The sequence below is a fragment of the Cetorhinus maximus genome, chromosome 2 (assembly GCF_964194155.1).
Source record: "Cetorhinus maximus chromosome 2, sCetMax3.hap1.1, whole genome shotgun sequence".
In the NCBI taxonomy this organism is placed as follows: domain Eukaryota; kingdom Metazoa; phylum Chordata; class Chondrichthyes; order Lamniformes; family Cetorhinidae; genus Cetorhinus; species Cetorhinus maximus.
The window spans coordinates 227730676-227747149 of NC_135880.1; the positions used below are offsets into that span (position 1 = coordinate 227730676).

Genomic DNA, 16474 nt, shown 5'->3' on the forward strand with positions numbered 1-16474 from the left:
ATAAGGGAAATTACAAACTGCCAAATTCCTGCTACTTCAGTGATATTCTGAACAAACAACAACCATCAGTTACATTACATTAAGACATTACCTTTTGACCTTATTTCAAGATTTAAGCTAACAACTTTACACGATATTTGTAATCAAATAGGTCACAAAACTGGGAGATAAAAAATAATTGTTGCCTGGCCTTTAACCATTTGTTGCCTGGCCTTTAACCATTTGTTGCCTGGCCTTTAACCATTTGTTGCCTGGCCTTTAACCAGTCACCTTTCTAATATTAGCACAAAACTGTGAACACAGCATGAAGATTCTCTGTTAACCCATTTGCAGAAAGTTTGCCTATGTTAATGTTAAATAGTAATAATAAGGTTAAATAGTAATTGTAGGCTTAGCTTTTACCTGTATCCATAAAAAGCTTCTACAATGTAATGGCCTTTTTATTATGTTCGATTTGCAGCAGGTGCCCACACACCGAGCCTCTTACCCCTCACATATTTCCCGTATGTGGATGATGCGTTTGCTATATTTAAATCCACAGCTGCATGTAATAATTTCCTTACATGTCTTAATGGGCTCCATCCTGCGCTCAAATTCACCTTTGAAATGGAGCAGTCAAATGAACTCCCATACCTGAACGTACTAGTTGAGAAATCTGTCAGGGGGTTCTCTACCACGGTCTACCCAAGCCTATCTTCACTGCTCAATATGTGCGTTGGGATTCTTATAGTTCCACACATTGCAAGATTGATCTTATCAACAACCTCGTAAATAGGGCCTGAGCTCACCATGGAAGCTTGTTGCTGAAATAGGGCGTGTCAGAGACATCCTGCGGGATAATGGCTACCCTGATCAGGTCATTTCACACTGTATATCACACAAACTCATGAACAGGCCTAAGGCCGTCATGTTTGTCCCTGAAAAGTGCCCAGTCTGCCTCAAGATTACCCTGGAAGGGCAGGGTATCTCAAAACTTTGAGCAACAGGTGAGGCTAGCTGTTCCACACAGCTACTATGCAGTAGCAACACGTGTGATTTTCACCACTAACAGGATGTTGCCATCAAGCCAAAAAGATGTTCTGCCTATCACACAAATGAGTGATGTGGTATATGTATTTCAGTGTCAGTGTGATGCTAGATATGTAGGCCATACGTCCCAAAGACTGGCGAATCATATCAACAACATGTCCCATCTGCTGTTCGCAACAGGCGGGGTACAGACCGTACCCAACCAGCCCGTACCCAACCAGTCCGTACCCAACCAGCCCGTGCCCAACCAGCCCGTACCCAACCAGCCCATACCCAACCAGCCCGTGCCCAACCAGCCCGTACCCAACCAGCCCGTACCCAACCAGCCCGTGCCCAACCAGGCAGTACCCAACCAGCCCGTACCCAACCAGACAGTACCCAACCAGCCTGTACCCAACCAGCCCGTGCCCAACCAGCCCGTACCCAACCAGCCCGTGCTTGCCAAACTCAAAACACAGTGCCCAACATTAGATGTGTTTCCGCGATTGGACAACATTTGCTAAATAATCCTCAGTGTGCTAAAAATTACACTGACAACCAATTTAAGATTGTCAGTCAGCCTCGCAGTGTGGTACATTTGTGTGTACTGGAAGCTACATATATTAATACACAGGCCCTGTTCTTTGTAGACAGAAAGAACATGTACACACATTGCGCCTGTTTCAGCTAAACAAAATAAGTGACAGCCATTAAAAACAAAAAACTACTGCGGATGCTGGAAATCCAAAACAAAAACAGAATTACCTGGAAAAACTCAGCAGGTCTGGCAGCATCGGCGGAGAAGAAAAGAGTTGACGTTAGGGTTAGAGTTAACGCCTTCTCCTCCCTCCCAGAAACATGATAGGGTCCCCCTTTGTCCTCACTTATCACCCCACCAACCTCTGCATTTAAAGGATCATCCTCCACCATTTCCGCCAACTCCAGCATGATGCCACCACCAAACACATCTTCCCTTCACCCCCCCTGACGGCATTCCGTAGGGATCGTTCCCTCCGGGACACCCTGGTCCACTCCTCCATCACCCTCTACTCCTCAACCCCCACCTATGGCACCTCCCCATGCCCACGCAGAAGATGCAACACCTGCCCCTTCACTTCCTCTCTCCTCACTGTCCGAGTGCCCAAACATTCCAAGTGAAGCAGCATTTCACTTGCATTTCCCCTAACTTAGTCTATTGCATTCGTTGCTCCCAATGCGGTCTCCTCTGCATTGGAGAGACCAAACGCAAACTGGGCGACCGCTTTGCAGAACACCTGCGGTCTGTCCGCAAGCATTACCCAAACCTCCCTGTCGCTTACTATTTCAACACTCCACCCTGCTCTCATGCCCACATGTCCGTCCTTGGCTTGCTGCATTGTTCCAGTGAAGCCCAACGCAAACTGGAGGAACAGCACCTCATCTTCCGACTAGGCACTTTACAGCCTTCCGGGCTGAATATTGAGTTCAACAACTTTAGATCTTAAACTCACTCCCCCATCCCCACCCCCTTCCCGTTTCTTCCCCCTCCCTTTTGTTTTTTCCAATAATTTATATAGATTTTTCTTTTCCCACCTATTTCCATTATTTTTAAATCCATAACTGTAATACCCTGTCAGTCTTTCCACCCCACCCCCACTAGAGCTGTACCTTGAGTGTCCTGCCATCCATTCTTAATTAGCACATTTTCTTAGATAGTATCACCACCTTCAACACCTCTTTGATCCTTTTGTCTGTGACATCTTTTGATTATCTGCTCCTATCTCTGCTTGCTTGTCCCTACAACCACCCCACCCTCAACTTCTCTCCCCCCGCCCCCCACCTTAAACCAGCTTATATTTCACCCCTCTCCTAATTTCACTCAGTTCTGCTGAAGGGTCATGAGGACTCGAAACGTCAACTCTTTTCTTCTCCGCCGATGCTGCCAGACCTGCTGAGTTTTTCCAGGTAATTCTGTTTTTGTTAAGTGACAGCCATTTGCTGACTCATTCTTCAGGACAATGCCTTCACCAATCAGGTTTAAACTACCTGGTTTAAATTTCAAACATTACTTGGCAGTTAACTGTCAGTCACCCTCACTGGTGCATTCTCCATGGCAAAGCAACTTGCCAACCAATCAGCACTCTCTTCACATATAGTAATAATTGTTGTTTTTCTCCCTTATATTGGTATATTCTTGCGAGTGTCCTGATGAGTGCAAGACGAAAAGCTTAGATATGTCTCTTTTTTCAGCAATAATTAAGTTTTGTGCTACGAAATGACTATTTCTAAGAAATTTGTCAAACACGATGTAATAACAGAGACCCTCAGGACATGAATTCAAATAAAGTTCTTCATTCAGTTACATTTCCACAGACATAAAGACATTGATGGTGTTAATCACAGACCACAATCCTTGTCCTGCTCTTCACGCATACAAAGCCCAGTTGTATAGAAACGGAGAGCCATTGGTATAAGATTAAATGTAAAATTTAGGATAAATATTGAGAGAAACTGAAAGGTTTGCGAAGTTGTGGAATTCAATGTTTGAGCTGATGCAGAGACTTTGTCAATATTTAAGAATGGGTTCGAGGGTTACTTGGTCGAAAAGAATGAATATAGGGTCTGGGAACTGGACAGGTACATGGGATAGAATCCCACTCATTGCAATATGGACAGGATGGGCCGAATGGCCAGATCCTGTGTTATAATTTCTTTGTAATTTTCAATTTAAAACTTGCACATTTCAGCCACTTTGAACCCATTAAACAGGAACCAGAAGGTGGTGTAGGGGCAATTGGTTTGGCTAATGGCTGGGGCAAGAGGGATCTGGGTGAGAGGGGGTTGAGATGGTACACACACTGCTGCCACTGTTCGTCAGTGGTGGAGGGTGGGAACGTTTGTGGATGGGCTGCTAATCAAGTGGGCTGCTTTGTCCTGGATGGTGTCCAGGTTCTTGAGTGTTGTGGGAGCTGCACTCATCCAGGCAAGTGGAGAATATTCCATCACACTCCTGACTTGTGCCTTCTAGATGGTGGACAGACTTTGGGGAGTCAGGAGATGAGTTACTCATCACAGGATTCATAGCCTCTGACCTGCTCTTGTAGCCACAGTATTTATATGGCTAGTCCAGTTCAGTTTCTGGTCAATGGTAACCCCCAGGATGTTGATAGTGGGGGATTCAGTGTTGGTAATGCCATTGAATGTCAAGGAGCGATGATTGGATTCTCTCTTGTTGGAGATGGTCATTGCCTGATACTTGTGTGGTGCGAATGTTACTTGCCACTTGTCATCCCAAGTCTGGATGTTGTCCAGGTCTTGCTGCATTTGGACATGGGCTGCTTCAGTATCTGAGGAGTCGCGATTGGTGCTGAACATTGTTCAATTATCAGCGAACATCCCCACTTCTGACCTTATGATGGAAGGAAGGTCATTGATGGAGCAGCTGAAGATGGTTGGGCCGAGGACATTGAGGGGAGGGTTTGGGATGAGTGGGGTTTGTGGGGAGTTGTAAAGAATGTAAAGCTGAAGACAGGGGCCTCTTGAAAACTGGAATATTGTCTGACTATGTCAAAGGCCCTTTGCCTCTGCTCACTGGTCCCTTCAGACTCAGCTACTTCTGAAGACACCATTAGATTGTCATCCCCAGCTGGTCCCAGTAGATGCTATGCAGCATTTACTGCTGATGCACAGTATACATGAGGACTTTTACAAGTATTGCAGTGCAGTGAAAACTAAACAGTTCATCATTTGATGAGCAGGAGGGTGAGAAAAAGAAATGTCACAACTTGTCTACCAAGTTTTGGGGAGTGAGGGGATATGGGTGGTGGGGAGTGAGGGAATATGGGTGGTGGGGAGTGAGGGGATATGGGTGATGGGGAGTGAGGGGATATGGGTGGTGGGGAGTGAGGGGATATGGGTGGTGGGGAGTGAGGGGATATGGGTGGTGGGGAGTGAGGGGATATGGGTGGTGGTTCCTGTGTCCAGTGTTCTAGTGCACCTTATTTCAATGAGCAAGAAGAACATGGTCAGAACTCTCAAGAAAACGACAGGACAAAGCCCAAACTCAGCAGCCAGGCAAGTGAGATAAGATCATTCAAAAAAAACAGAATATTTACTAACAATCAGTGATTTAAACACATTGAAGTTTATAATCAGTTTGCTGTGCTCCAACAAAGCTCCCTACTCCCAACATACTGTGTGACTGAATAACTTTCAATTTGTCGATCAGTTCTCCAAATTCTGACAGAATTTCTCCTACAAAGTAGTAAGTTGCACGTGAAGATGTCGGTGAGTATACGGGCCAAGTCTCTCTGGCCAATCTTTTGAATCAGCTGTTCAGAATAGGGAGCCATGTTCTGGTGGAACTCTTTGATTCTCTGGTTAAGGTTGCTATTAAGATCTTCAATTATGGGGGCAAATTTTGGTTCATGCTTCCCATGTTCTTGTTGAGTTTTACATTCAGTTACTCAATGTAAGGGGCCAAGCTTTGCTTCAGAATTTCCACATTCTCATTCACCTTTGCTTGTAGTTCCTCAGCATATGGCACAATCCTCTGAGCCATTTTACCAATCTGTTGATTGATCTTGATCTGGACGTCATTGACAAGTGGAGCCAGGCTTTTGTGGTTCTCCTGGATTTTCTCATCAATTTTGCTGCGCAACTCCTCAGCATTTATAATTATCTTCTGCCTGAGATTATGCACATTCTCATTGATCTCCTGCTGCAGTAGTTCAGCATATGGGGTCAGAATATCCCTCAGCTTCTCGGAATTCTCTTTCAGTTTGTCCTGAAGTACTTTGGTGAAGGGAATCACAATTTGACGGAGTTCCTCAGCATTATTCTTCAGCTGCTGGTGGAGTTCCTCAGTGTAAGGTGTCAGCTTCTGATTGAATTCTTCAAGGTTTCTGCTGAGCTGCTGGTGAACCACATCAGCAAAAGGAGACAGGTTTGTTCTCAGGTCCTGTAGCTCCTGCCTGATCCTCTGCTGAAGATTCTCAGTGTCGGCTGTCATCTTCAAATAAAGCTCATCTGTGAGAGGAACCAGTTTCTGATGAAGATTCTCAGCGTAGCCATTAACATTCTGCAGGTTATCCTTTAAAAGATAACTGAAAAAGAAGAGATTTTTTTTACACATACGGCATTGAGATAGAGGATCAGCCATGATCATATTGAATGGCGGAGCAGACTCAAAGGGCCGAATGACCTACTCCTGCTCCTAGTTTCTATGTTTCTATGTCGTAGAATATTGTCTTGTTTAGCTACAGAGGAAGTGTTGCCCAAGTGTAATCCTCAGACAAATATTGCACAGACATGAGAGAAAGAAGGAGAGCACACATTGAGAAAGGAATGAGAAAGCCAGCAGTAAATTATAGCTGGTCTTTGGAAGAGAGAGCATGATACCTCAATATCCTTCACTCCTTCCCTCCCTGTTACATCTGAGGAGAAACATTAAGAGGGGCCTCATGTAGGATTGACCAAATGGTCTCTTTCTGTGCATATGATTCTGTGAGGACATTTACACTAGAAAGTAAAACTCCACAAGAAACAAAGGAACTGGGAGATACACAAATCTTTAAAAGGGTTGATGATTCTGAAAGTGTATATGGGATCTGAGAGTTTCAAAATTAGGACATTGGGTGTAAAAGTAAATAAATGATGTTAATGTGTTACAAATCATTGATTAGAGCACAGTCAGAATATTGGGTTTGAAATTGGTCTGTGGTGATTGTGAATCAACAACGTTTTACAACTCGTGATTGCCTTTACCATTCACCTATACCCTATGCCTTTCCTCTATTGTCCCTCACGTGACATCTTCCCGTACTGAAATGAACCTTACTGCTGCCTCATGCTTTCCCATTGCAATAGTTATATTTAACTGTGTCTGCAGGAGTGTTTATATCTATACTTAGCTGTAGCTACAACAATTCCTGTGTGTACATCAATCTGTTCTTAAAGCTACGCTTGTACCTGGTGGACCAAAGCTACACATACAATTGTTTAGTAGTACAGAACTCGAGTATTGCTGAAAAAAGAGATGACAAAGCTTTTTGTCTTGCACTCATCAGGACAGATTCGCAAGACTACCAAATGTAAAGGGAACAACAATTTATACTTCATGAGAAGAGAGTGCTAACTGGTTGGCAAGTGGACTCTGATTGGTAGAGATGTTGCCATGGAGACTGCGCCAGTTAACTGATGACTGACAATTCACTGCCAAACTTTGTTTAAATTTAAACTAGGCAAATTGTCTCTGATTGGTCAGGATATTGCCCTAGGGAATGAATCAGAAAATGGCTGTCACCTATATTGGGACTGGAATAGATGTCCTTAACAAATGTGACAATATCAACAAAATGCATGCCATTCTTAATGACGAGTCCAAATTCGTATCCATTGGGACTGCCATTCAGCGTGACAGGACAGCCCTGCTTGAAGGCAAGCTCAGGAAGTGCTTGCTGCACTTGTGTGAGATTAATTAACTTCCAGGTGATATATATGACAGTGCTCGTCCTCATGGCTTGCTGCGCCCATGTACGTATGGGCTTCCCAAGACACACAAAAGTGATGTCCCTTTATGCCCTGTCTTATCTATGACCGGTTCTGCACAACATGAATTAGCCAAACGGTTGCGTGAATTTTACAACCAGTTTTGAGCAAGTTTTCTAGATACACAGTGAAGATCACATAGGACTTGCATATCGATAGCAATGCTATGTCCATGTGCTCATTTGACATTGTTAGCCTATTCACCAATATTCCACTTAAGGAAGTCATAGATATTTGTGCTGTAGCACTATATCATGGTGATCTAGATCCACCACCATCGCGTGAATCAGTTTTCATTGAACTTACAAATTCAGCAACTCACACAGTTGAGTTCCATTTCAATGACACCATGTTTGCCCAAATAGATGATGTTGCCATGGGATCCCCTCTAGGCTCAAATCCTACAAACATTTTTGTTGGGTTCCACAAGAAATGCTTCTTTGATGGAATGACACCGAGCCTCTTACCCCTCACATATTTCCCATATGTGGATGATACATTTGCTATATTTAAATCCACAGCTGCATGTAATAATTTCCTTACATGTCTTAATGGGCTCCATCCTGCGCTCAAATTCACCTTTGAAATGGAGCAGTCAAATGAACTCCCATACCTGAACGTACTAGTTGAGAAATCTGTCAGGGGGTTCTCTACCACGGTCTACCGCAAACCTATCTTCACTGCTCAAATATGCGTTGGGATTCTTATAGTTCCACACGCTGTAAGGTTGATCTTATCAGCAACCTCGTAAATAGGGCCTAAGCCATTTGCTCATCATGGAAGCTTGATGCTGAAATAGGGGCATCAAAGACATCCTGTGGGATAATGGCTACCCTCATCAGATCATTTCACACTGTATATCACACAGGCCTAAGGCCGTCACTTTCAGTCCTGAAAAGTGCCCAGTCTGCCTCAGATTACCCTGGAAGGGCAGGGTATCTCAAAACTTTGAGCAACAGATGAGGCTAGCTGTTCCACACAGCTACTATGCAGTAGCAACACGTGTGATTTTCACCACTAACAGGATGTTGCCATCAAGCCAAAAAGATGTTCTGCCTATCACACAAATGAGTGATGTGGTATATGTATTTCAGTGTCAGTGTGATGCTAGATATGTAGGCCATACGTCCCAAAGACTGGCGAATCATATCAACAACATGTCCCTTCTGCTGTTCGCAACAGACAATGTACCCAACCAGACCGTGCTTGCAAAACTCAAAACAGTTTCCAACATTAGGTGTGATTCTGCAATTGGACAACACTTGCTAAACAATCCTGATCGTTCTAAGAATTAAACTGACAACCAATTTAAGATTGTCAGTTGGGATCGCAGTGTGGCTCACTTATACATGCTAGGAGCTATATATATTAATACATAGGGCCCTGTTCTTTGCAGACAGGAAGAATGTGTATGCACATTGCACCTGTTTCAGCTAAACAAAATAGGTGACAGCCATTCGCTGGTTCATTCCCCAGGGCAATGCCTTGATCAACCAGAGTCAACCTACCTGGTTTGAGTTTAAACAAAGCTTGGCAGTTAACCATCAGTACATTCTCTATGGTAAGGCCTCTACCAATTAGAATCACTTGCCAACCAATCAGCATTCTCTTCTCATGAAGTGTAAATTGTTGTTGCCTCTACATTTGGTATTCTTGCGAATGTCCTGATGAGTACAAGACAAAAAGCTTCGACATGTAAAATCTACACATCTTGATTAGGTTTTATTGCTGGAGTTTTAAGTTTTGCTGTGAATCTGTTCCACTGCCCTCTGTGGGTGGGTAATGTTCTTTGCTTCAGTCTCATTCCTGTTAGGTTATAAAATAGAGACGGGAAGCCTCACTTTAATCTCTCACCCTGTTGTTAGTTTCAGGCCAAAATGTTTTCACTGGTCTGTCCTTTCTTGTTAGGCCCTATGAGCCTGGCCTGTACTGACAGTACCACCTCACACCCTCTACTCACTGGAGTTGTTGGCTGATCTCCGAGTGCTGCATTTGGTCAATGCTGTCCTTGGCATTGTCGGTCAATTGACTGATGTAATCCCAGAAGGCATCTCGAACCTGATCTCCATTGACTGCCGCCTGGGAGCCTGCACAAGGAAGGAAACAGAGAATCAGAACATTCAATGGATCCACTGTTCATCCATAGACAAGAAGCTTGTGATGGTTCATGAGAGATTTCACCATGTCCTGTCAGAGAGTGAAAGGATAAATCAGCTACTCCTGCCTGGAGATCAGTGTTGAGAAGCTGATTGGGTTAAATCCCTCGTCTTTAAACATTTGACGCAGGGGTTTAAAATGAACCCAGAAAAACAGTTGAAGCAGGTTTGTTCTCAATGTGATTCTGAATGATAGAGCGGCTAATGTACTGGTCCCAGAGCTTTGAGGCCTGAGCATAGAACTGGTACAAAACAGAGATCAGGAGTGGCAGCAAAGTCAACAGCACAAAATAGTCCAAATAAAGCCACACAATACACGTACCTGACACCAAGATGGCAGCGAGAAGCACACAAATTTCTCTGGGAAACATGGTGGATTTCTTAAACCGTGCAAATTAAATACAATTTGTTTTTTTCTTTACAGCAGTTCTGTGAAAAAACAAAAATCAGAGTTAGCCTGAGATTTAAATCCTTAAATGTCACATTTATTCCTGAGCTCAACTTTATTCCCATTGCAAATCTTCTTCACTAATTTACAGATTATTCTGAGTGTTAATAACTCCTTCTGAACTCCACATGATTATAGAATGTCACCTGACAGTGAATATTAGACTGTATTCTCAATAGCATCCATCAGCTTTGGCCAGTTGGCTGCAGTATTAATGTGCTCAGAGACACCTGCTAAACCACTTCCCGGGTCAGTATATAAACCCTCAGCTGTAGCGCTGAGGATTACAGCTCAGTGTTTCTCTCACCTGTCTCTCCTCCGCCCTTCCTGAAGCTCAATGTTCCAGTCCCACAGACCCTCTCTTTATATGAGGGAACCTTATCAGTTGATAAGGAGCAGGCCTCTTCGTGCGGTGTTAATGGACTTTCCCTGACCCTGAGAAAACGTGAAACTTCCAACAACTCTGTCACTGTGAGCAGAGAGGTGTTCCCACAAGTCAGCTTCCAACTCCACTGAGAGGGCAAATTCCAACTGAGACTCATTTCTTAGAACAAAGGCCATAGTTTGATAACATCTCACAGGATCACAGAATCACACAGTGCAGAAGAGACCCTTCGGCCCATCGAGTCTGCACCGACACGTGAGAAACACCTGACCTACCTACCCTAATCCCATTTATCAGCACTTGGCCCATAGCCTTGAATGTTATGACATGCCAAGTGCTCATCCAGGTACTTTTTAAAGGATGTGGGGCAACCCACCTCCACCACCCTCCCAGGCAGTGCATTCCAGACCATCACCACCCTCTGGGTAAAAAAGTTTTTCCTCACATCCCCCCTAAACCTCCTGCCCCTTACTTTGAACTTATGCCCCCCTTGTGACTGACCCTTCAACTAAGGGGAACAGCTGCTCCCTATCCACCCTGTCCATGCCCCTCATCATCTTGTACACCTCGATCAGGTCGCCCCTCAGTCTTCTCTGCTCCAACAAAAACAACCCAAGTCTATCCAACCTCTCTTCATAACTTAAATGTTTCATCCCAGGCAACATCCTGGTGAATCTCCTCTGCACCCCCTCCAGTGCAATCACATCCTTCCTATAATGTGGCGACCAGAACTGCACACAGTACTCCAGCTGTGGCCTCACCAAGGTTCTATACAACTCCAACATGACCTCCCACTTTTGTAATCTATGCCTCGATTGATAAAAGCAAGTGTCCCATATGTCTTTTTCACCACCCCACTAACATGCTCCTTCACCTTCAGAGATCTATGGACACACACGCCAAGATCCCTTTGTTCCTCAGAACTTCCTAGTGTCATGCCGTTCATTGAATACTTCCTTGTCAAATTACTCCTTCCAAAGTGTATCACCTCACACTTTTCAGGGTTAAATTCCATCTGCCACTTATCTGCCCATTTGACCATCCCGTCTATATCTTTCTGTAGCCCAAGACACTCAACCTCACTGTTAACCACTCGGCCAATTTTTGTGTCATCCGCAAACTTACTAATCCTACCCCCAATATAGTCATCTATGTCGTTTATATAAATGACAAATAATAGGGGACAGAGCACAGATCCCTGTGGTACACCACTGGACACTGGCTTCCAGTCACTAAAGCATCCTTCTGTCATCACCCTCTGCCTCCTGCAACTAAGCCAATTTTGAATGCACCTTATCAAATTACCCTGTATCCCATGTGCCTTTGCCTTCTTTATAAGTCTCCCATGTGGGACCTTGTCAAAGGCTTTGCTGAAATGCATATAAACTACATCAACTGCACTACCCTCATCTACACACCTCCTCAAAAAATTCAATCAAATTTGTTAGGTATGATCTCCCTCTGACAAAGCCATGTTGACTATCCCTGATCAAACCTTGCCTCTCCAAGTGGAGATAGATACTCTCCTTCAGAAATTTCTCCAATAGTTTCCCTACCACTGACGTGAGACTCACTGGCCTGTAGTTTCCTGGCTTATCTCTATAACCCTTCTTAAATAGCGGAACCACATTAGCTGTTCTCCAGTCCTCTGGCACCTCCCCCGTGGCCAGAGAGGAATTAAAACTTTGGGTCAGAGCCCCTGTGATCTCCTCCCTTGCCTCCCTCAGCAGTCTGGGACACAAATCAGCTGGACCATCTGTAATGTCTTAAAAATTCTAAGGACTTATGATAAAGGGTTTTATAGAGTAAATAAGGAGAAACTGTTTCCAATGGTAGGGCGGTCGGTAACCAGAAGGACACAGATCTAAAATTATTGGCAAAAAAAACAGAGGGGGAGACGTGGAGAATTTTTCTTTTCACACAGTGAGCTGTGACCTGGAAGGCGCTGCCTGAAAATGTGCTGGAAGCAGATTCAATAGAGACTTTCAAAAGGGAATTGGATAAGTATTTGAGGGGGGTATTTGTGGGTTTATGGGGTAAGAGCAGGGGAGAGGATAGGAGGGGTGTAGGATTTATTGAATCGAACTTTGAAAGAGCTGGCACAGGTGTGATGAGCTAAATAGCCTCATTCTGAACTGTAAGATTTTATAATTCCAGCCCCTGGTGAGGTAGGGTCTCTCCACACTATCCTGGTGAGGGAGGGTCTCTCCACACTATCCTGGTGAGGTAGGGTGCCTCCACACTATCCTGGTGAGGTAGGGTGCCTCCACACTATCCTGGTGAGGTAGAGTGCCTCACACTCTCCTGGTGAGGTAGGGTCTCTCCACACTATCCTGGTGAGGTAGAGTGCCTCACACTATCCTGGTGAGGGAGGGTGTCTCACACTATCCTGGTGAGGTAGGGTCTCTCCACACTATCCTGGTGAGGTAGGGTCTCTCCACACTATCCTGGTGAGGTAGGGTGCCTCCACACTATCCTGGTGAGGTAGGGTGCCTCACACTCTCCTGGTGAGGGAGGGTGCCTCCACACTATCCTGGTGAGGTAGAGTGCCTCACACTATCCTGGTGAGGTAGGGTGCCTCCACACTATCCTGGTGAGGTAGGGTGCTCCACACTATCCTGGTGAGGTAGAATGCCTCACACTATCCTGGTGAGGTAGGGTGTCTCACACTATCCTGGTGAGGGAGGGTGCCTACACACTATCCTGGTGAGGGAGGGTGTCTCACACTATCCTGGTGAGGTAGGGTGCCTCCACACTATCCTGGTGAGGTAGAGTGCCTCACACTATCCTGGTGAGGGAGGGTGTCTCACACTATCCTGGTGAGGTAGGGTGCCTCCACACTATCCTGGTGAGGTAGGGTGTCTCCACACTCTCCTGGTGAGGTAGGGTGCCTCCACACTATCCTGGTGAGGTAGGGTGCATCACACTATCCTGGTGAGGTAGGGTCTCTCCACACTATCCTGGTGAGGGAGGGTGCCTCCACACTCTCCTGGTGAGGTAGAGTGCCTCACACTATCCTGGTGAGGTAGGGTGCCTCCACACTCTCCTGGTGAGGTAGAGTGCCTCACACTATCCTGGTGAGGTAGGGTGCCTCCACACTCTCCTGGTGAGGTAGGGTGCCTCCACACTCTCCTGGTGAGGTAGGGCGCCTCCACACTCTCCTGGTGAGGTAGGGTGCCTCACACTATCCAGGTGAGGTAGGGTATCTCCACATTATCCTGGTGAGGGAGGGTGCCTCCACACTCTCCTGGTGAGGTAGGGTATCTCCACACTCTCCTGGTGAGGTAGGGTATCTCCACACTCTCCTGGTGAGGTAGGGTGCCTCCACACTCTCCTGGTGAGGTAGGGTGCCTCCACACTCTCCTGGTGAGGTAGGGTCTCTCCACACTATCCTGGTGAGGTAGGGTGCCTCCACACTATCCTGGTGAGGTAGAGTGCCTCCACACTCTCCTGGTGAGGGAGGGTGCCTCCACACTATCCTGGTGAGGTAGAGTGCCTCACACTATCCTGGTGAGGGAGGGTGCCTCACACTATCCTGGTGAGGTAGGGTGCCTCACACTATCCTGGTGAGGTAGGGTGCCTCACACTATCCTGGTGAGGTAGGGTGCCTCCACACTATCCTGGTGAGGGAGGGTGCCTCCACACTATCCTGGTGAGGTAGAGTGTCTCACACTATCCTGGTGAGGTAGGGTGCCTCCACACTATCCTGGTGAGGTAGGGTGCCTCCACACTATCCTGGTGAGGTAGGGTGCCTCACACTATCCTGGTGAGGTAGGGTGCCTCCACACTATCCTGGTGAGGTAGGGTGCATCACACTATCCTGGTGAGGTAGGGTCTCTCCACACTATCCTGGTGAGGGAGGGTGCCTCCACACTCTCCTGGTGAGGTAGGGCGCCTCCACACTCTCCTGGTGAGGTAGGGTGCCTCACACTATCCAGGTGAGGTAGGGTATCTCCACATTATCCTGGTGAGGGAGGGTGCCTCCACACTCTCCTGGTGAGGTAGGGTATCTCCACACTCTCCTGGTGAGGTAGGGTGCCTCCACACTCTCCTGGTGAGGTAGGGTGCCTCCACACTCTCCTGGTGAGGGAGGGTGCCTCCACACTATCCTGGTGAGGTAGAGTGCCTCACACTATCCTGGTGAGGTAGGGTGCCTCCACACTATCCTGGTGAGGTAGGGTGCCTCCACACTATCCTGGTGAGGTAGGGTGCCTCCACACTATCCTGGTGAGGTAGAGTGCCTCACACTATCCTGGTGAGGTAGGGTGTCTCACACTATCCTGGTGAGGGGGGGTGCCTCCACACTATCCTGGTGAGGTAGAGTGCCTCCACACTATCCTGGTGAGGTAGAGTGCCTCACACTATCCTGGTGAGGGAGGGTGCCTCACACTATCCTGGTGAGGTAGGGTGCCTCACACTCTCCTGGTGAGGTAGAGTGCCTCACACTATCCTGGTGAGGTAGGGTCTCTCCACACTATCCTGGTGAGGGAGGGTGCCTCCACACTCTCCTGGTGAGGTAGGGTGCCTCCACACTCTCCTGGTGAGGTAGGGTGCCTCCACACTCTCCTGGTGAGGGAGGGTGCCTCCACACTATCCTGGTGAGGTAGGGTGTCTCCACACTATCCTGGTGAGGTAGGGTGCCTCCACACTATCCTGGTGAGGTAGGGTGCCTCACACTATCCTGGTGAGGGAGGGTGCCTCCACACTATCCTGGTGAGGTAGGGTGTCTCACACTATCCTGGTGAGGTAGGGTGTCTCACACTATCCTGGTGAGGTAGGGTGCCTCCACACTATCCTGGTGAGGTAGAGTGCCTTACACTATCCTGGTGAGGTAGGGTGCCTCACACTATCCTGGTGAGGTAGGGTGCCTCCACACTATCCTGGTGAGGTAGAGTGTCTCACACTATCCTGGTGAGGTAGAGTGTCTCACACTATCCTGGTGAGGTAGAGTGCCTCACACTATCCTGGTGAGGTAGAGTGTCTCACACTCTCCTGGTGAGGTAGAGTGCCTCACACTATCCTGGTGAGGTAGAGTGCCTCACACTATCCTGGTGAGGGAGGGTGCCTCACACTCTCCTGGTGAGGTAGGGTGCCTCACACTCTCCTGGTGAGGTAGGGTGCCTCCACACTATCCTGGTGAGGTAGGGTGCCTCCACACTCTCCTGGTGAGGTAGGGTGTCTCCACACTCTCCTGGTGAGGTAGGGTGCCTCCACACTATCCTGGTGAGGTAGGGTGCATCACACTATCCTGGTGAGGTAGGGTGCATCACACTATCCTGGTGAGGTAGGGTCTCTCCACACTATCCTGGTGAGGGAGGGTGCCTCCACAGTCTCCTGGTGAGGTAGGGCGCCTCCACACTCTCCTGGTGAGGTATGGTGCCTCACACTATCCAGGTGAGGTAGGGTATCTCCACATTATCCTGGTGAGGGAGGGTGCCTCCACACTCTCCTGGTGAGGTAGGGTATCTCCACACTCTCCTGGTGAGGTAGGGTGCCTCCACACTCTCCTGGTGAGGTAGGGTGCCTCCACACTCTCCTGGTGAGGGAGGGTGCCTCCACACTATCCTGGTGAGGTAGAGTGCCTCACACTATCCTGGTGAGGTAGGGTGCCTCCACACTATCCTGGTGAGGTAGGGTGCCTCCACACTATCCTGGTGAGGTAGGGTGCCTCCACACTATCCTGGTGAGGTAGAGTGCCTCACACTATCCTGGTGAGGTAGGGTGTCTCACACTATCCTGGTGAGGGGGGGTGCCTCCACGCTATCCTGGTGAGGTAGAGTGCCTCACACTATCCTGGTGAGGGAGGGTGCCTCCACACTATCCTGTTGAGGTAGGGTGTCTCACACTATCCTGGTGAGGTAGGGTGCCTCCACACTATCCTGGTGAGGTAGGGTGCCTCACACTATCCTGGTGAGGGAGGGTGCCTCCACACTATCCTGGTGAGGTAGG

At 47.3% G+C, this 16474-nt stretch overlaps 1 protein-coding gene and 1 long non-coding RNA gene across 2 annotated transcripts in view; one reads left to right on the forward strand and one right to left on the reverse strand.

Annotated features, from left to right (window-relative positions):
* Positions 1 to 16474, forward strand: part of LOC144671623 (uncharacterized) — a 1108978-nt gene that overhangs the window by 1059040 nt on the left and 33464 nt on the right. The window lies entirely within an intron of this gene.
* LOC144671597 (uncharacterized) lies at positions 5091 to 10121 on the reverse strand. Its single transcript, XM_078533610.1, has 3 exons — positions 10015 to 10121; positions 9497 to 9623; positions 5091 to 6092 (listed from the first exon to the last, which is right to left on the reverse strand). The coding sequence occupies exons 1-3, from the start codon at positions 10061 to 10063 to the stop codon at positions 5450 to 5452; spliced, it is 819 nt and encodes a 272-aa protein (XP_078389736.1). The 5' UTR covers positions 10064 to 10121; the 3' UTR covers positions 5091 to 5449.